We start from the raw sequence: 23,736 nt of genomic DNA, 5'->3' as shown, positions 1-23,736 counted from the left end.
CACGTGATTGTTTTGTACTTTTGTGCTTAGCACCGTAAGCGTGCGACTCTTTCTCGCCACGACATACGTCACTCTCTCACAGTACTGCATAGAAAAAGACAGATGGTCTGTTGCGGCGAGAAAGAGTCGCGTGTTTACGGTGCTAAACCCGATGATCAATACGCGTGTCGCCGGTTGCTCTGACACGTAGAGACTGAATGTACGAACCGAGGGCCTCCGCTAGCCATGCGCTAGCGCTGTGTCAGCATCTACACTATGTTTATATTCTAAACATTAAACCAACATAACAACAATGTACTTACCATGTTTTACAAATCAATGATATCTTTATCTGAACCTAAAGTGCAATTTTCACTAGCACAGTTGTCTCGACCATGATAGACGGCGATACGGCTGTGAGGTATATACTTAGTTCGCCCTGCGATGGATGTACATCTGACTAGACCAATAAGGATCATAGTCATGAACTTATGTTGTAAACAATACTTCCAAAAGGAATATTTCATTTCACCAGATACGAATATAACCGCCACGATGTAACGTAGAAACTTTATATCGTGGCATTTGGTTAAAATTGTACAAATAATTTCCAAAAACAATATTTCCATATTTAAACGCCTGTGTTGTAACCTGGTGAACTGCTCTCGCTACGAGTAGTATCGAATTAAAACGAGTTTCATCTGCTTGTTGCCAGTTCAAATTTATTATTCCACCGCCACGTCATTTACCGGTAGGCTTTCGCGTACCGGTATATAAATACCGGTAACTATTTACCGAAGCAATTAATCGGTATTCGAATGCGCAGCGTTTAATCAGCCACTTGACGTATTTTCGCTGTGTCCTAGCAGGATAAAGGTAATGAATAGCATTTCTTTTTAAATAACAAAATAAAATACGTTTTATTTATTTTTTTACATTTCATGACAATACATGACATTTCATTTCGTGCAGTCTGTGGGTGGATTACACGCGTCGGGCATACAGCGATCTGCGCGTCCAGTATAATAACGCTTTCAGGATATTGTTGAAGTTGCCGCGATATTGCAGCGCCTCTGGTATGTTCGCTGAGGCCCACACAGATGGTTTTGCGGCGATCATGCGGAAACGTTGTGCGTCGCTTCTCACGCGGACTCGAGCCAGCCCCAACAGTATCCTGAAGACGTTAAGTGATAGGTAGGACTCCCCCTTTCTAAAAAGGTGGATGGAGCTTCACACCCTATAATTTGCATTTATGATCGCCCGAATAATGTCCTACTAACACTAGTTTATAAGTCGTTTGTATACTAACATTCTATGGACTTTGTCCGAAATAAACGATTTTTATTTATTTATTTAATAAACATCAAACATTAATTATTAAACTTTTTGTCCATGGTCTTAGCTGGATGACAGCTTGACTGTCGTCGTGAACTCGCAGGTTTGCAGGACCAGGACGAACCGAAACCAATTCAGGGGCTCCAAACATAAATTATAAAATGTATGTTCTCCGAAATTTAAACATAGTAAGAAAACCCACATCCCCGGGAAAATGTGTTTTCCTTTACGCCGGTTTCTCCCTTTAGGTTGGAAGGTAACACAGGCATCGCATCTGTAAAAATCTGGACCTGTCAAATCTTCAGAGATAATAATATTTTTATTTCGGTATAACCATGTCCTAGATCTTTAACCTCTTGCAGCTGAGATTTCCACGATGGGGTTTGGATTTTCAAGAGACATTCGGCTTTTCGACTTTCAACCTAAGTACAGAACATGAGAGCATTTTCATCATCTTCCTAGCATTATCCCGTTTTTCACAGGGTCCGCTTACCTAACCTGACAATTTGACAGGTCTGGTTTTTTACAGAAGCGACTGCCTGTCTGACCTTCCAACCCGCCAAAGGATGTTTTCCTTCACCGCTGTCCACGTGATAATCATTTATGATCCAAACTTAATTTCGAAAACATATCCCACAATCATTGGTTTATGCCTGTGCTGGATTCGAACCTGCGACCTCAAAGTGAGGGGCAGTTCCACCAACTAGGCTACCACGGCTAAACTCTCATGTTTCATACCTAATCAATTAAATGCGAAAACGTTCTAAGTGTATGATCAATACTATCATTCGTTGTTCCCCGCACACGGGCATCCTCTCACCGGGCGCCAATAAACCACTGTCCACAGGACGTTTCACCGAGCAATAAACAAGCCACCTGACAACTGCATCCAGTAATGGCGTCTCCACCGGGACCCGTTACGACATTAATCACCAGTCAAACGCTAAATCAATTCTCAGACAATGATTTACCTGGCTTCCTAACGCATCTACGTGATTCGATAAATACAGCGGACTGTTAACACATAAAATCACAGTTAACCGAATAAAATATTATAAATTTTATCACTGACTGAATAATTAAGTATGTTGTCCTCTCTACCAGTTGCAGAGCCCTTACCGCGTAATGTTCCGCATACTAACCCAACTAGGCACCTTCAGGCATGTTGCGCCCAACTGGGCACCCTCAGGCCTGTTGTCTTAAGCGTTGTACCGGATGAGAGCCTTCAGCGCTCCCCATTTGTCCGGCCAAGTAGTTAATGCCATCTGCGGCAAATCTACAATAAGTCAAGTAAAAAAAAAGTTGCGCATACTGTAATACTTAAGTACTTTTGTATTTTTATAACACCACATTTTGTACGAATACATGGTCGCAATAAAATATTTCTATTTCTCAAAATAAAAACATTAACACATCAAAATTGTGCAAACTAGCGATATAATGTCGCGTCGCGATGCGTGACCTATCCCGAAAATCCTTCCGAGGTTACGTTGGTTTTACAACCAGATCCAGTATTAGAGAGCATAAAGTTGTTGAGTTTATAAAATGTGATAAAATGGATTTGCATTTTTTTTTTTTTCATATAATATGGTTATAAATCTGGTTGATTTTTATGACATACCGGCGCGATGACAAGTACCTAACTGATGATTATGATGTTAACTTGTATTGTAAAAATAGCTACATAGAGTTACGTATTTAGTAGTAAAGTCTCATTAGTAAATGGGCGACTGCAAATTAATGATCCTGAAACCTAGTAGAAAGAATTGTTTCAGAGCTAAATTGGAAAGAAACATGTAAGTTTGTAATTGGGTCTGATCTCAGCATTTCAGTTCGTGCTGAGAAAGAATTTCTATTAGTTTTATTTTTCTAGTTTCATCCAATTACTAAATGGATAAAGTAAATAGTATGATGGATCATGTTAACCTTTTTTCGTACTCAGAATGAAGGATTGTAAAGAAAAGGCATTTCAAATAATGGAAAATGTTAACCATTTTTCTAATGGCACCTTACACTACCAGGTTTAAAAATATGCTCCTCGTCACGAAAGAAGTGGACGGATTTTAATGAAATATATTGACGAGGTATAATATTTCATAAGAATAAAATTATAGTAGTGTGCTATTAAAATTACGAAAGCGGTATATAAAGCGAAGGTTGGTGGTAGAGCTGGCAGAAAAATACCTAGAAAGACTCTTTGCTGCCAGCTGAGCATTGACCAAATTTGAGAAGTCCTTAGAAAAGGTTAAGTAAGATCTTACACTGAACCGGTGTGCGTGGATGATGAAACGATTAATGAATTTGGAGGAAGCAAGAGCAGAGGATCGAAACTAATTGAATGCCATAGTATTTGCTTACCCCAGTGGGAAATAGGCGTGTGTTTATGTATGTGTTTTAAAGTTGATATGGGGCAACTGACTACATAACCATTATTGTGACTGGTACAGAAGACCAAGTAAAGTCTAGTTGACAGGCATAGGACGTGCCGGTAACACGCGTGAAGTCATTCGGTATTCAGTTCAAATAGGCAAAGGGATTAAAGAAATAGCGTTCCTTTTTGCTTGGATAGATTTTCGATTCGGTCAGGCAGTACTTGTACATAAAGTACCTTCTACACATTAAATGGACGGTTATCAACACCTGAAGCATAATTCAGAAAGATTTTGTAAATTTAGGTGAATATTACGCAGTCACAGCCTCTGACATTCGATTTATTCATGAAGAAACTGCGGAAAACCCTGCCATAGGTTAAATAATTAAACAGATGAGAACATTATACTGATTAGCGCGAACAAAGTTGTCCTCCAAGTCAGAACAAGTTCAACCAAGTCACAGCAGTTTGGGAAGCAAGTATCACCGGGGCAAATATTCTCTCAATTACTTGGCGAGCCGCCAAGACTCCAAAAGATCTAAAACCTAGACCAAGGCGTTGCTTTGATCGTAATCTAACTGGCAATGGTAGATTTAGTTCAATTTTCTCAAAATACCAAGTGTCAAATTTATAATATAATCGTCTTAATCCTTAATAAATTAAGTAAAATACGCAGCTTGACTTTTTCATGTAGAAATACTTATGTCGCCGTTTATTAAATCAACCCTAAAATTATAATAAATTTAATACCTTAAATATTTGTAAACAGACAGTCCCCGAACATATTTTATTACTCCCAAAAACCTTTCCTAAACAACCATTTTCACATAAATGGATTGACAATTTAAAAAACTTGGCAGCATACAAATCATCGGGCGCCGCGGGACCAATGGGACAAAGGCAGAGCGGGACGGTGAGACGGCGGGACACAGTTCCGGGACAGGCGTCCATTAGTTCGTTCCGCCAATAATTCAGCCGGGACAAGCACATTAGACATTCCATTTGAGCACCGGGACTGCACTGTTCCTGGTCACTTGACTTATGCTAAGCTTTTTAGGTTAAACTGGCTTAGTCGGGGCGAAGCGGCTGATTTTAGCCAATTTGTCAATTACGCCGCCGTATTTAGCAAACGGATGAGTTTTTTGATACTTGTTTTGAGTACGATATGTAGCAGGTGATTTTTTTTATGAAACATTTATTGATCGTCATTTATTTAGTTTGTGTGCGCTATTGTGGGCAATAGAGTAGATGTTATATAATTATATTTATGTACCTAATATGTGGCTACATCGGTGGGTTTTTCGTGATTGTCAGATTGCTTTTACATGGTAGGCGTATGTAATGGCAAGGAAATATTGAATGACGGTTGTAGTTCGTTCGTTCCCTTATTCAGAATGTATTACTACTGGGTAAATTCGTGATGCAGGAAGTGTACTACACTGTCGTGTGCATCGTGCATCCATCAACAGATGCTTGATAGTCAACCTCTTCTTAAGCAAGTCCCAGCGCCACATTTGGGAACTGCTTTTCGTTCAACAATAGGTGACTACTTAAATAAAACACTCGATATCCAGCCCCGATAAAAATATCCAGCTTAATTAACAACTAGTTAGACTGAAATCTTGGAGGAGCTCGGTGGCACAACGTTAAACGCGCTCGGTCTGCGATTGTTGAAGTTAAGCAACTTTTGCAAAGACCGGTCATAGGATGGGTGACCACTAAAAAAAAAGTTTTCATCTCGAGCTTCTCCGCGCTTTGGAAGGCACGTTAAGCCGTTGGCCCCGGCTGCATTAGCAGTCGTTAACAACCACGAATCCGCACTGGGCCCGCGTGGTGGTTTAAGGTCCGATCTCCCTATCCATCCATAGGGAAGGCCCGTGCCCCAGCAGTGGGGACGTTAATGGGCTGATGATGATGAGACTGAAATCAAAAAAGGAAAACGGAACATAATCTTTGTACCTTCCTATCTCATCTCACTGACCAAAGTACGTATCAGATTCCCAAGAAACCTTGCCTTATCCACTTACCGAACAATAAAACTGAACCCTAACGACTTCCATCATAAAAACTTCCAGTACCCAGGTTAAGTTGTGAAACGCTAACAAAAAGAAAATAACTTTATCCATCGTGAAAAATTTCGCCAAGCTCTTACATTAATGAAAGTTGCTACGGAATACATAAACGAACGTGGTTACAAAGTACAAATAGTTATTTTCGTTTCTTTCCATGCCAAATTTTAAGATTTTATGGCTTTTGGCTTGTCATTTGGAGAAAATAACATAAACTCACTATAATTATCAATTGGTGTATTCATCATCACTACATAGTATACAACAAAGTCGCTTTATCTGTCCCTATATCCCTATGTACGCTTAAATCTTTAAAACTACGCAACGGATTTTGATGCGGTTTTTTTTAATAGATAGAGTGATTTAAGAGGAAGGTTTATATGTATAAAAACTTCCATTAAATAGTAGAAAAAAACTGTTCTTTTTGAGGTTTTTAATGTGATGTCGTAATTAATTTCATTTTTTCCTCAGCATTGCACCCGAGCGAAGCCGGGGCGGGTCGCTAGTAGATCATACATATATCACTCAGCTGAAATAAATATACCTAACAAAACACACATAATATTCCTCGACATCACCTCTCTACTTCCTTATCGTACACAAATTGCTTACCGAGCAATCGATAACATCTAATACAACTTTTCCACGCAGAATTACTTCCGTAAGTGCATTTTTGACTACCAAAACCGCCAACACGGGACAATATAAAAGTGATTTATATCTCAATATAGCAAAAGCGAACAAGTTTTATGGAATAATGTACGTTAGTTAAACAGTAATTCATGTATCATTTTGAAACGCGCGCGTATTATGCTGAGAGGAGGCCTGTACTCAGCACAAGGCTGCGATATAAAGGCTGTTTACGTTTTATGAATGAATACATACTTAAAATCATGCCAATCATCTCCCAAAGGGCGGGCAGAACCACAAGACATCAGAATACGACTTGAAGTATAATATGGATATGATCCTTCGTGTAGATTGCGAGGGTGGATACCAACCTGGGGTCCTTTAAATCATGGATGAATAGGCATTTTCTGGGTAAGCTCGTTCCAACGTCGATCTCTTCTTCTTGTGGAAAAACGAAGTCAAGGGCAAACCCATCTTAATTAAAAAAAACCGTACCAACCATGGTGAACCGTAGTGATAGATGGTCAGCTAATCGCCGTCAATATCAAAAACGCCCGGCCTCTAACGGCCTCTGTGGTCCAGTGGTTGAGCGTTGGACTCACGACCCGGAAGCCCCGGGTTCGAATCCCGGTGGGGACATATCACAAAAATCACTTTGTCATCCCTAGTTTGGTTAGGGTATTACAGGCTGATCACCTGATTTTCCGAAGGTAAGATGATCCATGAAGGCACGTTACGCCATTGGTCCCGGTTACTATTTACTGATGTAAGTGAGTAATCGTTACATTAGCCATGTCAGGGGCTTTTGACGGCTCAATCATAACCCTGACAGCAGGGTTGATGAGGCTGGTATTCCACCTCACAGCCCACACGATAAGAAGAAGAATATCAAAAATGTTAGAAAGAACACAACACCTTAGTATTTAGGTACACCTCCGACCACGGAACAGAAGAAAGATGTTGAAAGGGCCTAGTGCGCCATACAAGTATGAGCAAATAGTTCATACTTCAGCTTTGCACTGCACTCATTCGCAAACCTTACGACGAAGCTCCGCGATAGTATATTAAAAGGTCGTCTTGTGCATTATAATCTGAACTTAGCTCAGCCGCTGGTGGGAAGGGAAGAGTTGCCGTTCTTTATTCCTTATTTTACGATTTAGACCTTAAGGGCCTATATCTCACTGCGCACAGCCAAGGAATGGAATAGGCTGCCGGCGTCGGTGTTTCCTGACTCTTATGACCTGGGGTCCTTTAAATCACGGGTGAATAGGCATTTTCTGGGTAAGCTCGTTCCAACGTCGATCTCTTCTTCTTGTGGAAGAACGAAGTCAAGAGCAAACCCATCTTAATTAATTAAAAAAAAAATAAACTTCGACATGGTGGCGCCTTTAGCAGGATATTACTCGGGATTAAGTTTCCGGCAACAAATTGGTCGCGCAACCAGGTGAGGTATTCTTTATACTACTGACGCAACCATGGCACTAGTGAGATAGGGCCCTTGTAACATGCCCGGATAGATAAGCAGCTGAACGTGTACTATGTTTTTGCTTTATTCAGTCCAACAAAGAACAAACTAGCAATAACTATACAGTTACATAACACCACGGGCGATTGCAATTCCCGGACGGTCCGGGAATGTATAATTACGGGAAATACGGGAATACGGCATTCCAGTAATGACCGAACATTCACAATACTGTCACAAACAACAGCTAAATTAAATGTTGCCATGAATCTGTGAACATACTCGCACAAATTGCGCATTGTTACGCTTTGTTCGGGTAACGTTCCAACTTCGGATTTAAAATGAAAATAAAACTATTCTGTTATATAATTCCTATGGTTTATTCCCGTCGATGCCGGTCAGGAAAAAGACAATATCAAAAAGTTGTACGTCATGTTTTGAGGGATTGGATTGGACTTTATTGGAGTTCATGTCCATCATAATAGCAACATATCACCATGGGGTAGTGATGTGTCACCATACGGCTCCTCATATAAAATTTGGGTCTCTTGATGACTGATGAAACATTTGAAGATGGTGATAAATTAGGGTCACCTATTTTTCTAGGACACCTATGTCCTGTAACTTCTTCTTCTATAGTGTGATTACGAACCCCATCAACCCTGGTTTCAGTGTTACTATCGATCTGCCTAAGGCCCCTGACATGGCTCACGTAATGACTACGAACTTTCATCTATGTAGTAGATATAGTTATGAGGTGGAATACCAGCCTCATCAACTCCTGGTGTCAGGGTTATGAATGAGCCGACAAAGGCCCCTGACATGGCCAATGTAACGATTACTAACTTACATGTATAAGTAGTAACCCGGACCAACGGCTTAACGCGCTTCCGAAGCACGAATCATCTTAATTTCCGACAATCGGGTAATCAGCCTGCAATTTCCTAACCAAGTTAGGGCTGACAAAGTAATTTTTGTGATATGTCCCCAGCGAGATTCGAACCCGCAAACCAACAATAAGTTACGTCACAGAAGAAATAAAACTAGGACACCGTGGTAAACAAAAAATGTATGCAGCTGTATAAACGCTACCTCATCATTGCCATATTTATCAAAACTTACAAGTCTACACGTTCACAAGTTACAAGTTACTCATAAAAACGTGTAAATTACGTTTATCAAAAAAAGTTGAGGGATTGTAAAATATACTTGTGAAATAAATATTGACACTTGTAACATGCAGTTTTGATAAACACATCCTTGTAATAGTGAATTTATTTTACAGGAAAACTTCTTGTAATACAGGCCTTGTAAGTTTTGAGGAGCTCGGTGGCGCAGCGGTAAACGCGCTTGGTCTGCGATTATTGAAGTTAAGCAACTTTCGCAAAGGCCGGTCATAGGATGGGTGACCACAAAAAAAAGTTTTCATCTCGAGCTCTTCCGTGCTTCGGAAGGCACGTTAAGCCGTTGGTCCCGGCTGCATTAGCAGTCGTTTATAACCATCAATCCGCACTGTGCCCGCGTGATGGTTTAAGGCCCGATCTCCCTATTCATCCATAGGGAAGGCCCGTGCCCCAGCAGTGGGGACGTTAATGGGCTGATAATGATGATGATGATGAAGTTTTGATTAACAGGTCACTGGTATCTGTTTATCAGGGCTCTGTTGGTGACGCGTATAAGAATCGTCGTAAGCGCAATTCCGTAGTATCTGCCTACCCCAATGGGAAATAGTAGTGATCTTATATTTGAAAGATCGTTACAGTTATTATAGGTTGTTGTTTGTATGATCAATTCTTCTTCTATCGTGTGGGTTTTGAGGTGGATAACCCTGGTGTCAGGGTTATTATTCAACCGCCAAAGGCCCCTGACATGGCTCATGTAACTACTACTCACTTACATCAGCAAGTAGTAACTGGGACCAACGTGTTAACGGAAGCACGGATCATCTTACTATCGGGCAATCAGGTAAATCAGGCAATCAAATCATTCAATCATCAATCAAAAAAAAATAAAGTAATTTTTATGGTATATCCCTACCGGGATTCGAACCCGGGACCTCCGGTGCCCAACGCTCAACCACTGGACCATGGAGGTCGTCAGGTAAAGTGTAAGATCAATGACCGACTTCATCAACCCTGGTGGCACGTTCTACATACTTAGGCAAAAAGTAGCCGGGACCAACTACTTAACGCGCCCTTGGCACCTGGCACCTTACTATTTTTGTAAATAGCATAGCTGGACTTGCATGATTATGTCAAACAATATGCACTACTTGGCCAGGCAAATATGGAGCAGTCAGTTTGAGCAGCGTACACGACAGTGAAACCCCATCGTATGTTTTCTAATAGTATTCGCGTGCGACAACTTCTACCATGGGACCGACTACACTGAAACCTTTAATCGCAGCTCGTACATCACTACGATCGCAACCTGCTCCACAGGTACAGTGGAAAGTTGGTAAGCCTCTTAGAAGGCCGCAAATTTCCAACTTTATAGGTGTTCTGTTCCTAAGCGGAAACCTTAAGTTTAACAATTGTCAAAGTACAACAGCAGTAGTGGTCCGTGTAACGACTTCCATGGCCCGTGATTCAGCACTGCACTCACGATCCGGAGGGCCCGGGTTCGAATCCCGGTGAGGACATAATCACAAAAATAAATTTGTTTCCTTGTTTGGTTAGGACATTGCATCTTCCCTCATCTTCAGTCCTTCCCGTCTACTATTTGAGGGGCTTACGACGGCTTAATTGTAACCCTGGGCCCAGGGTTGATAAGGTTGGTTGTTGGTCTCACAACCCTGATTCTATTGCAGGTTGGCAGATAACGTTGTTTCTAAAATAACAAAGCAAAACTCTACTAAGCACCTATTTCGAAGAATTATTTCATTCAACAATTTCGCACAAAGCTTAAAATTGTTTCAAAAAATGATTAATAATGCAATAAATTCATATTTTTGTTCTATTATTAACAAATCCTTACTTAATTGTTTTCTGAAAGGATATTTCGCAAAAAGATAATAAGAGAACTTAAAGTAAATCGACAAAGCCGCCATATTTTCGCAAAATTTCGCACGAAGTACTAAAATAAACAATTTTCAATTTCGGTATCTGTTTACGGAGACGGCTAACTTTCCTAACTTTTACAATATCCATTTTCCGTCGGCGAATGTATTGCGGTATTTTTCGCCTCCATTTTCTATGACGTGATTCTGAAGCGGTGTAAAAAAATATTTTAGTGTCTTCCTTTGGGTCGCGAAGAATGTAAATTATGCAGTCGTTTTCTACATAAAAGTTTTAGAAATGTCTGGGTTTCTATTTTCGGTGACTCTACGTATAAAATATGTGCACATTTCCTCGTTTTGCGGGTTGGTTCGCAACTAGCGAGACATCCCGGCAGCGACCGCGGCCGCGGCGTCACAGCGCCACGACACCGAGTTATTATTAAACGAAACTCTTTTCATTCCCAACTTGGCAGGTCCTTTTAATGTGACACTTGACTTACAAGAATGCTGCTCGTAAATGTTTTAACTCACATTTTGTTAGATGAGACTGTAGCCCGTATCATTTGTGAAATGGGTGACAAGCAATTCTCTACAAAACTACGAAGTTGTCTTCTAACGAAAATATACCTGGGACACATTATAGAAGTCAAGAGTTTATGATCTGTGATCTAGTGGTTGAGCGTTGGACTCATGATCCGAAGGTCCTGGGTTCGTTAGGGATGAGCACGTCTAACAAAAAAACACTTTGTTAGACTGTCCCTGGTTTGGTCAGGACATTGCGGGCTGAAATAACCCGATTGTCAGAAAAATGACATGATTCCGTGTTTCGAAGGGATCGTTAAACAATCAGTGTACAATTTACTTATAAATTATGTGGTCGTTACATGTTGACGTTTCAACAATAATTAATAACCCTAACAAGAATAAAAACGTCTATTCTGCCTTGCCAGTAGTTGGTAAAATGTTCTGTTAGCAAATAATCAGTAATATATGGCCGTCATTTCGTATAGATGAAGTGGTATTTTTTATCTGTATGACAAGTGGGCCCCTGGAGATAAGTAAATTTCGGTGAAAGCCTAGCCGCGGCTGCGATCGTAAATTCCCGCCCATCAGCGAGGTAATTCTATGCGAAATACCTACACGGATTCATTAGATACATGAACCTCAGCACATTGTTAGTATTAAAATGGTTGATAATGTAAAGTTAAGTACATTAAAGTGACTCCGGTTGCGGTTGTGTGACGCTCTAAGGGTCTGCGTTCAATGTTAATATTTTATTAATGTCTCTTGGCAAACATCGTATTTCAAATGACTGCTTATTATATTCCGTGTTTGATAATAGAATCGTGTATCAGAATTTGAATCTAATAGAAAAATTAAAAAGGTAAAAAAATAAAATTCATTCCAACACCGTATGTATTTATTTGTCATTCGTATTCTCATTCATTCGTATATTACGAATCAGAATTACATCACTGTTACATAATAGTCGCAATCAAAATTCATCCATTATCAATTTATATTTGTAATTTTGTTTTCACAACCATCGACTCTATAGACACGACGCGGCTTAATTTGCCACTCCTCCCGAACCCGGCCCTCCGGCCCTCCGTCGAGTAATTATACAGCACGTCATAAATCAAAGCGACATTTTAACAAAATCTCTTGAAATATTGCTTGTCACTCGGACCATTAGTTCCGCGATGCATCCTCGGTACACTGGAAGTCTTGGCACAATTTCAATACCTTCCAACTCTATTACGAATCAGGGAATATGTTAAATATTTAATTTTTAGCGAACGGTGTCAAATGAGCTATTCAGCTTTACAGCTGAAAAAATCTTGATATCAGTCAGTTAAAATCAACTTCTGCAGAATGTTGAAAAGCAGAAAATAATGGTAAATTCCGTGCTTCGAAAGGCACGTTAAGCCGTTGGTCCTGGTTACTACTTACTGATGTAAGTAAGTAGTCGTTACATGAGCCATGTCAGGGGCCTTTGGCGGCTCAATAGTAAACCTGACACCAGGGTTGATGAGGTTGGTACTCTACCTCACAACCAACACGATAGAAGAAGAAGATGGTAGTTACATTATTGTAATGATAGGGGTATAATATTACAGTCTATCATGCATGTTAGATATGCTACATACATACTTAAAATGATAACCGTAATCCCTAATAGGGTGGGCAGAACCACAAGTAATCAAAGACAACTTACAGCTACTGTTGACACAAAGTCCTAAGATATCTTAGTTAGAGATAGGCTAAGGTTGCCAAAACTCCTAATTTCAAATATTTTATACCACATCGTCCATCTATACCTTTTAATAGTTCCATTGGCAATGTACTGATTAAATATAGGCGCACAAATTAAATCAACATTTCCTTGATGTTGATGGTGCAAAGACTTATAAAAACCAACCAATTGATTGTAAAGACTAATTTTCAATTTTTGACATAATAATTTAATAATGTTCTAATTTCTTGACGTTTATTGTTTTTATTTATGGGAATTATTGATGATGTGTTTGATTATTATTTTTGTTATCTATTGATTTATGTTTTAAAAGATTTATTGGTATTTAATTGATGCATGTTGTGTGTTTACATGAATTTCTATGATTGTATTAAGCATTATCGAATTGGGCCTGGCCTGTTATGATAATGTGTTTGAATATGTAAATAAATAAATAAATAGATAAACTTCAACTTTTTCATAGCTGGCGAAGAGTGGGTGTACGTTATATTCTATATATTCTATACTCCCCTGCCTACTGATGTGGCCGTGTGTACATACTTCGCTTGTTACTTGTTGAATAATTTACAGTTCGTATTTTAGGTTAAATAGAAGATATTAGAGCTTTAGAGCTGTTATCAAATTACCCAGTTATGTTTAGTGACTAGGGCTCCATTTAGTAGGCAGACCTGACAAATGGCATCCGGCGCCGCCGTGGCCAAGTCATGCTACTTTGGCACGCTCAAAACGTTGTTTTATCTATCTATTCATGCTTTATATATTCGTAGATATATCACTTTGTGCCTTCGTCTATCTGGTTGCTGACATTTATTACTATTTGTAATTATAAAAAAAATATAATAACCAAGTGTTAGATTGCATGAAATTGCTAGATTCGTATAACGATGAGCTGTATTATTGTAATACATATGCATAATTATGCATAATATAAGGCAATTTGTAATTACGGAAGAGTGTTAACATTATCTTTTAAAACGAAAAATGATCCATGGAATCTACAATGCAAATGACTTATCTAATCTAATCTTGCCTACAAGATCCCACTGCTGGGCAAAGGCCTCCACTTCCTCTTCCCATTTTTCGTGGTCCTGTGCGTACTCCGGCCAGTCCCTCCGGCAAGTGTCCAAGTCGTCACGTCATCTCTTTCGAGGTCTGCCATGACGCCTGTACCCGTCATGAGGCACCCAATGCGTGACGATCCGTGCCCACCGCTCAGGGTGCATGCGACAACCATGTCCGGCCCAATCCCATTTGAGTCTGGCGGCTTTTCGTCCCACATCAGCGATTTCCGTTTTTGAACGCAGTGTTGTGTTTCGGAAATGACTTAATATTATCACAATTATACCTGTCGTAATCCATGACGTTAACGTAACCTCCGGAGCACCCCTACAACATCTATAAACCGTTCTCTCTCTTTGTTTAAGAGCTGCGCTCTTGTCGGTGGAGTAATCGCCATTCCTATCTTCTTCCCGCCAAAACCTTCACCTTCTGATACGACACGACATGCACCTTCTCTTTTATTTGTTTCATAAATGTTCTCCTAGGTCTACCCCTTCCTCTCTTCTCTTCATTTTTCCTTCTATGTTGTTTGTTATAAATGAATCGTGTCGTATCAGGTGGCCAATCATATTTCCTCTCCGGTTCTCTATAGTCTACCATTACTTACCTGAAAATAGGCCCCATAGACTGTTTCTGCAATATTTTGTTTCAGTTTAAATGAATGATGTTGAAGCGACGTCCGGACATCGCCCGGACATGTCCGGACTCCGGACAACGTCACAAACACTTTAAATATTCAAAAGGATAAGGATTATTTAATTTATTTGACAGGAAAATAAAAAGACATCCTGAAATATAGTCGATAAAGTTTTGTTCCATCACGTCATGAGATTATTCAATTGTATTTTATTATATTGGTTTTATAATACTCTTAGAACTGTACTATAAATATGAAGTGTCGTGTCAAACATGATGGCTGTATAGTGTTTAGGCTATAAAATAATAATACGGCAATATAAAGACAACCTCGCCAGGGCGTGGCTCTTTCACGTGCATCATATTTATATAACGTTGACAGTTGTTACGAGCTACTTGAACTTTTGTTAAAGTTTCCTTTTATAATCCAACCTAATGAATGAGGATAAAAACTGCCTATTTCTCGTGTGAGTGTAAGTAAGTGTTCTTAAATTTTGACCGTTACCTGTACCATTTAGTAAAGAAACATATTGTTTTGCTTATATTTTTACACTATAACAATTTGCGCAGCGTTTAACTGCAAATTCGTAGTGTTATACAGGGTGTTACTCACATAGTAGCGAAAACTTTGAGGGATCATTCGGACCATGATTCTAAGTTGATATCAAGTGGAAATTTCTGAATGGACCTGAAAATAATTATAAAAAAAAACACTGAAACTTTCATGACTTTTACGACAGGAAATTCCCCTTGATAATATTTCAGAATCATGATCTGAACCATCCCCCTCGGTATTCTTTACGATGTCACTAACACCCTGTATTTGTTTCCTAAAGATCGGAAAGAAGACAACTTAAAAAAAATATATTTTCAATCATAACTTCCTTTTACCAACTGGCTGCTTTTCTTTTTCGTAACTCATCCTGCAGATGACACACACACACACACACACACTACACTCCACGTTGCCTCACATTTTATAGCAATTTATCACGAATTTTAGCTGGACAGTATGAAAAACTGACAAAATTTAGGAACACTCTAATTTAAGTACTCCAGTTTTATCCTCATTCTGCCAATACTGAATCTATCAACCGGATCAAAATTATCAATCTTCTTATAACGTAATCATTCCTCTATTTACCCAGAGGCACAAAACATCTTGAACGTTCCAATCTAATTCATTTGCCGAGTTTGTAGAGTTGCTTGAAATTTGCTTGAAGATATTTCTGGAACTTTCGACGTATCTAATGACAAGATCAGCGATATTAAGCACTTCAAAGGCTTACATGACGGCAGCAACTCGCTTTAAATGTTCCAAATGAGGCAACTTCAATCGTCAGTACATTTATCCATTTCATCGGTTTCCTTGCAACTGTTTTGAAGTACCTATTGATAGACAGTATTAATCAAAACGCCTAGTTCACTACAATTAGTGATTACGTTTCAATATTATAGATAACGTTTTACATGGACATGAACATTGAAGCAATTCCTCTTAAAAAACAATTATATGGCTATTTGACATTTGATTGCATTGCACACTTACTTTTATATGCGCAAATGTCAAATTGCAATATTGCTTTTTAGATGAATTGCTTCGATGTGGCCATTTTAACCCCCGTGAATTAAACACTTTTAGTGTAAATAAACCGTCACAATTTTATTTATGCCCATTAAAAATTAAAGCAATAAGTACTCAAGTTGTCTTCAGAAGAAAATTTATGAAAGAAAAATATCTGGCCAACATAACTAAATAACTAAAAACAACATTATTTAGGTATAATATAATAAAGGAAAGAACAGTAGTAAATATCGTATTTAACGAGGCATCAGAAGTAACAGCATAAGGAACTTAAAACCATCCTCATTTTCCAGCAGAATTACTAAGAAATTACTTCCCCTAGTACCAGAAAAGATCAGACTTGATTTAAGCACTTGAAAGCAATTTTTTCGCAACATTTTCTATTCTTGGAGAATGTTCTCGAACAAAATTAAGACAATCATGTCGACGTAATCGACGATAACAGAAGAATTTAGACACGATTGAGCGCGGATCAAGCAGGGCTGGATTTAGGCAGGAATGATGAAGACAGACTTTTAATTCACAAACTTTAATGTTTCGTTCAATAATAAAAGCTGTCCATTCTATTAAAAAAATATAGTATAACTATACTGACGCAAAAATTAAATGTTTGTATTATTTTCGCAATTAAAAACTAAATCAGTTTGTTTTGTTAAGAAGTTACTGATTTCTTTATGAGGTCGCTTTGTGGCTTACACCGTTCGTGGGTTTACCTATTATATCACCGCGACCTGCCACACAATAAGCTGTGGCCAGATTATATTTTACCTACTCGTTGTAATAAGTCACTGAGGTCCTGTGGTTTACTGGCTTGCTTTTCAAACGGGTAGCTTCGGTTCGATCCCTGGTACTGGACTTGCAGCAATGAGTTTTAATTTATTTAAAGTGCAGTTTTCACTAACACAGTTTGCTCGATTGATAAGCTCACAACCTATCACGTTGGTCTAACAGAAAGCTCGGTGACGCGTAAAGTACCCACGCGTTCATCTTGCTATGAATGTATCTATGACTACCTCAATTAGACTTTAGTCGTGAGCTTATGAAAGAATTCTGGTGAGCAAATTTTCTATCCCCGTAGAAATTTGAGATAGCTCCCGAAAGCCCTAAGGCAAACGAGCCTCCATCACAGCAAGTCCGTCTACAGTTGCCACCGATTTATTCCAAACCCAGCCCAAGGCTACCAGCTACTATTTGTTTTCACGTTCTTAAATTTCCTCTACTGTATTGTATACTTTTAATGACGAGGGTCCCGTCAGCCCGCGGCAGCGTTATAGTCCAGCAATCTCGTGCGCGACCCTCCTGCGGGGCGACAGACGGTGGCGGGGACGGGGTAGCTAAGATGTCAGCGGGTAGCAGGTGGTGTAGCGGGGAAGGGAAACGCGTGCATCTGCGCGTCAAGTACGGCAGTCTCGGCCGCGCAGCCGAAGCGGCAACACGTGCTTGATAATCTGTACTACTTTGAGGGCGACGCACACGAGATTAATATCTGAGGATGAGTGAGGCGATCTCAAGACAACTTAAGGAGGTTGTACATAAATAATTAATGAGCAAAACACGGAGAAATCAAAGAGAAGTGACGAAGAATATCAAACGGAGAGTGAAAATGAAAGCGATATGGAAATCTATTATACTACTATTAATATTTTAGTTTTCCTAATAATTGGTCGTCAAGCATAATAATAAAAATAAAATAAAATAGTTGTATCTTTTTATTCACTCCTACATATATTACGTCACAAGTAAGTACAACTTATTGCAAGATTTATCCTGGCACACTTCTCTACGTGTGCAGCCATGTTCTAGAATGTCAAGATGATGACGCGCTACCCCGTCCCCGCCACCGTCTGTCGCCCCGCAGGAGGGTCGCGCACGAGATTGCCGGACTATAGTTTATTATAGATTGATTTGGGGATGTTTCAAGTTTTAACTTAAAAATTATAAAGGTAGAATTGAAGTACTTATATCCAATTATTCATTAATATTAACTACCTTATATCAAGCATCAAGAAAAACAACGTACCCTTGTCCTAGTCACCTAATAGTAACGAAGAGAGAAGTAGACAATGAGTAAATCTTATAACTACCCAAAATAAAATCATAATTTTGTAATTTCCCCCCTTTTAAACTAAGTATACTCCTTTATAAAGAAACCTCAATTTCCCATTGATACGAAAATGTAAACACGCTTTACGTCCTAAACGTGTTGTTGGGGGATATCGAACGCGTTGAAAGAGGTGTGTTATATAAAAAGCGAGGAGCGCCGCGGGTGGTTAGTTAGCGTGCTGAAAAACGACTCCCAAGGCGCTGGTTACGTATACAAGCAGTGATGTGGCTTTGTGGAAGCAGCTGCCTTTGACTCATACATACATCATTATTGCCTAATATGAACAAAAATGCCTGCTGTCATGTCACCATCCTTAGCAAACGAAAATTAAGACAATATCCGGTTAGGTTAACACTGTATGATTTTGATATTTTTGTGTTTTACAAATTACAAACGGACGGAAGGGGCATGTCACAGGGACTGTAACCTGGAACCTGACAGAGGGCAGCAGTAACTGTCAGTACTATTCGGAGGCAGAGGACAGGAGTCCTAGTATGGCTTTGTAATAGACTACTCTGGGCGCCATCCCACTCGCGTCAGACAGAGTACTGCGGGGCGGAAGGCAAGGGGGAAACCACTGCCCTATTTTTCCCTAAAAAGTAGCATGGAGAGTATTCGGAAAATGCTACACCGACAAGAGCGTGGCTCTTAAATTGATGATGATGACAAATTACAAAAACATATTACTGTTTGATGCTGTTTTTAAATTATACAAACGAACGGATCTCCAGATCTAATTAGAAAATCGTTCCAACATCGTCTTCTATAGGCCAGTGTGAGACTGCTATACTGTCCGCACGATGTATACGGTGCCCGGGCAACATGAATTGTGTGACGTTGGCTTTGACTTGATTCGACGTATGTATTGCCATAGTATTGCCTATACGAGGTCCAATTTTTGAACGACACAGCGCCCGTGCTATTGGTGCTTTGTTGCAGAATCGTTTGGTTTTCGGTCTTTGATTTCTGCCATGTATTTGCCTTTGGGAACTGTTAGCGTCATTTCGGCAACTATAACAGAAACAATAAATATTGCTATTTCGTTTACGGCTCTTTAGCGCAATGATCTAGAAACTCTACGGCAATTTCTTGCTTTGCATTGACACTAACTTATTTAAATATCGGTATCAATAAAACCTTTCCGCCTATCTTCTCCAATTTCGTGGTCAACAAGACATTCAACAAAAACGCACGACAAACAATCAATCACCAAACTCATTTACATAAAAAAGCTGTTTATCAGAAAGCAGTATGCTAGCTACCCAAACAAGTTGTTTTTCGTTCCATTTGTGCTAAGTGAGTTTATGACAAGCCGGTATTAGCTAAAGCTACGGCGGTATATCTTCATTCAGCGGGGATGCAGATTTACTGCCGGCCGCTGGAGGAGTGACGGTAATTCGGCTGAATGTGTTATGAACAAATCAGAAATTATTCGGGCGAAATCGTTCCCCTATATGTATATCTCACAGGAAGGCATTCTTTTTGGGTTTTAAATGAATATTTTGCGGGCTTCTTATTTGGGATAAACTATACTAAATTTGACATTAACGCATTTTGAATCTTTAGTGTTAAAATGTGGTACATTAGAAGTGCAGAAATATTATTCTTTCGTATGCTATAACTAAATTACACTGTTGCCACAAGCTAAACTGATATTTTTCTTAACTTGTTTATCATCTTGGGAAAGGCAAAGGCAAAGCCGTGCAGCCGTCGTCTTGATGTTATTTTTCGTCATGTCCAAATCTTAGTAAGGCCGAAGCCACGTCTTGAGTGAGTATTTATCAATGTTATTTCAAGTCTTATCTGAAATGTTCAAGGCTGAATTGAAATCATAATTTTGACATAAGATAGTATATTTATATAAAAAGCCTAAAAACGTCGCGTTTCTGGGCACAGCCCTCTCCTCAATCAGCCAACATTTACATTTGAAAATTAAATTAAAAAAGTAAAAAGAAGTACTTACACGTTATTGAAAATCTGAACCGGCACGTTACAATTTTGTTTTATTTTTGTTGCCTTGTCAACAGACCAAAACCAAGAGAACTAGATGGTAAGGGAGCTTCAAAGTTTATAAATTAACAATTAATAATTTGATTGATTAGATTGAAAGTTCTAAAGTAGTTCTATTTTTTTCTTGCTTTTTATTGTCAGTAAAGAGTGACACTACTATAGGGCTGTCATGCTGAAAAAGAAAGGTTTTGTCAGCTAGAATCTAGAATCAACACCAATATACACTGAAAACCGTGAGTGCATAAATAAACCCCGTGGCGTCGTCTTTAGCTTACCTACTTATCTATTCTCTCAAGCAATATAACCTCACCTCTACTAAAATCATGACGACTAACGACGTCATTTGTCCACAGTGGTGTACCAGGAGTGGAGCGTGCGGGTGACGGCGACGGCGGCAGAGGTTGGAGGCCCAGCGTTGCTCACGTGTGCCGCGCCACCCGGCTTCCGAGACCACGCCGCCGTCGCCGCGTGGTACCGCGACGACGCTGTGTTGCCAGCTGCTGACCATTTATGTAAGCCTAGTACTTTCTAAACTCTTACCGGGTGAGATGCTGACGCAACGTACAGTTTTCGAGACAACCCTGGCGTCGCCGCGTGATACGCTGTGTTACCAGCTACTAACGATCTATGTCTTCTTCTATCGTGTGAGTTGTGAGGTGAATTACCAGCCCCATCAATCCTAGTGTCAGGGTTTTTATTGAAACCGCCATAGGCGCCTGACATGACTCATGTAAAGACTACGTACTTACATCAGTATGTAAGTAGTAACCGGAACCAACGGCTTAACGTGCCTTCCGAAGCACGGATCATCTTACTTCTTAACGATCTATGTGAGCCTACTACTTTGTCTTTATGAGCGTTGCTATGATTTTACAGCGTTTATGAACCTATTAACTTTTCGTTTAACAAAAATTATAGATGAATTACTTAATTATAATTAATCTCATTGGTGACTCGATATCCACTGTCATATTTTAACATTTAAACTTCTTCTTCTAGTATCTACCTCATCATCTTGTGCTCCGTTATTCTATTACTTTGTCTTCACTTTGCCGGATTTAATTACCTCTGTCTTAGACTATTTGCCATTCCCTTTCCTATTTTTTCATTGCTTATACAATTTTTATTTTCTTCATTACGAAATCTTCTATAAGTCCTTCTATACTTTTTTAATAATTGATTTCTTTGTCAACTTCAGTTTCTTGTTATATGTATTAATAGAACATTCCTTATTTTCTGTCCAGCGGGGTCAACGCTCCAACTAGATGAGGGTTGGAAGCTGGTGGTGCGGTCGGTGCGCGAGGAGGACGCGCGGGCGCAGTACTCCTGCTCCGTCGTAGATTCTCTCACCAACGAGCGCCGGCGCAGCGGTCCCGTCAGCATCGAGGTCGCTCGTGAGTATACTAATACTTGTAGGTATCTAATGAAATTGGAAGACTGACCTCCGACTACCACCTATCACGCAGGTCTAACAGAAAGCTCGGTGAGACGTGGGTACTTAGTTCATCTTGCGATGGATGTAACTCTGACTACCCCAGATGGGATATAGTCGTGAGCTTATGTTTTGTTATATTCATTCATTTTCCTTTTCTCGTCAGAACCATTACTCCATTAATAACGTTTTTTATATTCAAAACAGATTCTTTGCCTTTTCTTTAATTTGTTTATGTTGATTGTCTTCTTCCTTTTTTCCCTACTACTTATCAACTTCATTCTGTTTTTGTTTTTGGTGTCTTACTAACTAGCTAATTCTCTTACCTCTACTTACTGTAAGTAAATGGAAATAATATTGGTACAATCAAGTGTAACTTCTCTTTTTGGACGGTCGCTTTTCTGAAATGCTTTCAGAGAGTTTAAAAACGCCACATCGAAACAATTCGTCTAAAAAGCGATATTGGAATTTGACATTTGTTCATTTAGAAGCAAGTGTGAACAAATATTAAAAGGCAAAACTGCTTTTATATCTTTATAATCGATGTGGCCTTTTTCACCACCCAGTTTCAATAGCGTTGTCAAATTCTTGTTCTGACGATGGGTTTCTTTCAGCCGTGAGCATGGCGTCGGCTCCGCGCGCGATCGCGCACGGCATGTGGGAGGAGACAGTGCGGCGCGGTGCGGACGCCATGCTGCCGTGTCTGGTGCACGCCAACCCACCGGCCACCATCACGTGAGTCCTAGTATTACTGGACCTTAACTGGTCGAACGTGAGCAAGAAGGGCTAACATGCTCGCGCATGCGCAACGTGATCAAATTATCGATCGATTCAATAAATTTTGTCAAAATCGATGTTTGTTTTTTCCCTAACATGCGTCTCACGTGATTTTGTTCGTATTTTGATAGAACGATATGACTTATTTGGGTTCACATATTAGCACCAATCCAAAAAAGGACATAATTATACGTATACCGTCAGATTCGATAAAATGACCGTGACAAAATTTTATCACGTTGCACTACACTAATGGACAGAATATCAAATATCCTGTTGCTGATAAAACTTATACAGCGACTTTTGTATTATCTTTTACACTAGAAACTAGTTAATTAAATTATTCGTGAAATAGTCTATGTTTATGAAACAGTGATTCTTTCAAGCGACGTCTTTTTTATAACAGTTTGTCAAGAAGAGCAGGGAACTGCAAATTGTTATTAAATCTTCCAAAACTAAAGGCCTTATATCAGTAGAAATCCATGGTTGCGCCACCAGTGGCGCAACTTAACAATATGCTGAATTTGGTTGCTGGCCACAAAGTTACGCAACTAGGCGAAGTACCTTTTATACCACTGTATACTATATTTTGTTGAGACAGGGCCCTTAAAGGATCTTCAGTTATTTGGAATCTTTAAGCCGGACTGAAAATATACTTACGACGTGTATATATTATAAACATTGCATTCGTGTATTGTCTAAATGCGTCTAGTTTCTAAATAGGTATATCAGGAGTAAAATCGTCCCAAAATATCACATAAATTCACATATTATTATATTCATCCACAAAATCAATCTTTTTTGTTGTTGTTTTTTTTTTTGACGTGACTTAATGTAGATTTGCAGCAAATGGCATTAACTACTTGGCCGGAACCCCATTACCGTAAAACACTTACCTAATATTGTGAATTGTAACCCGGTAACAAAATCAGAAACTTGATGGCAAAAACGTTATATACTCAACTAAACAAATGACGTGCGCAATTAGAGGTGTAAGTGTGGCTGACGGATGTTGATATGCGGTCATGA

At 39.4% G+C, this 23,736-nt stretch overlaps 1 protein-coding gene across 1 annotated transcript in view; it reads left to right on the top strand.

Moving 5' to 3' along the window:
* LOC126375869 (Down syndrome cell adhesion molecule-like protein Dscam2) overlaps positions 1-23,736 on the top strand; it is a 168,959-nt gene that overhangs the window by 69,484 nt on the left and 75,739 nt on the right. The window contains exons 4-6 of the mRNA XM_050022942.1: positions 20,852-21,010; positions 21,743-21,892; positions 22,545-22,665. Coding sequence (XP_049878899.1) covers positions 20,852-21,010; positions 21,743-21,892; positions 22,545-22,665 — 430 coding nt within the window. The remainder of the gene's footprint in view (positions 1-20,851; positions 21,011-21,742; positions 21,893-22,544; positions 22,666-23,736) is intronic.

This window comes from Pectinophora gossypiella, chromosome 2, assembly GCF_024362695.1.
Source record: "Pectinophora gossypiella chromosome 2, ilPecGoss1.1, whole genome shotgun sequence".
Lineage (NCBI taxonomy): Eukaryota > Metazoa > Arthropoda > Insecta > Lepidoptera > Gelechiidae > Pectinophora > Pectinophora gossypiella.
Note: the sequence above shows the minus strand (reverse complement) of the source record. Positions and strands in the feature narration are given on the sequence as shown.